The sequence below is a fragment of the Eimeria mitis genome, genomic scaffold (assembly GCF_000499745.2).
Source record: "Eimeria mitis Houghton genomic scaffold, Emh_scaff6713, whole genome shotgun sequence".
NCBI lineage: Eukaryota > Apicomplexa > Conoidasida > Eucoccidiorida > Eimeriidae > Eimeria > Eimeria mitis.
In genome coordinates, this window is record NW_013574840.1 from 317 (window position 1) to 962 (window position 646).

General features: G+C 60.4%; 1 protein-coding gene across 1 annotated transcript in view; it reads right to left on the bottom strand.

Annotated features, from left to right (window-relative positions):
* Positions 1–642: 642 nt before the first annotated feature.
* EMH_0088780 (uncharacterized protein) overlaps positions 643–646 on the bottom strand; it is a gene marked incomplete at both ends in the record, with an annotated part of 1,258 nt that continues 1,254 nt past the window's right edge. Inside the window, one exon of the mRNA XM_013501339.1 lies at positions 643–644. Within this exon, the coding sequence (XP_013356793.1) occupies positions 643–644 (2 nt within the window). The remainder of the gene's footprint in view (positions 645–646) is intronic.

A 646-nucleotide genomic window follows, 5' to 3' on the forward strand; every position in this document is an offset into this window, starting at 1 on the left:
AGGAGATACCTGAGGACATCTTCCATGGGTCTTCGTCTGCAGCCCCAGACTGTATCTCTTGCTGCAGCAGCAGCAGCAGCAAGCTGCTGCTGCTTCTCCTCTTCTCGCAGCAGCTGTATATACACCGGGGGGCCCCCCACCCCCCCCCCAGCAGCGAACGGCGGCAGCACCCTTACAGCTCCTGCTGCTACTGCAGCAGCAGCACGACTAGCTTGCTGCTGCTGCTGCTGCTGCTGCTGCTGCTGCTGCTGCTGCTGCTGCTGCTGTTCATTCTCACATCCTGCCGCCCCTGCTGCTCCTGCTGCTGCTCCTGCTGCTGCTCCTGCTGCTGCTGCTGCTGCTGCTGCTGCTTTATCTAGCAGAGCAAGAGGCAGACTGCAGCGCGTGTATGGGGTGTATAGGCAGCTCCTCATATAGAGGGGGGAGGGGCCCCCCTTGCCGTTGTTGTAATCGTGGGGTAGAGATGAAGCTATTGCTGCTGCCTGCTGCTGCTGCTGCTGCTGCTGATGCTGCCTGCTGCTGCTGCTGCTGCTGCTGCTGCTGCTGCGGGGGGGCAGCAGAGAAAGAAAAGGCAAATGGCTGATGTCGAAGAAATGGGTGGGGGGTTGTAGTGCTGCTGCTGCTGCTGCTAGCAGCTTGTCTTCAT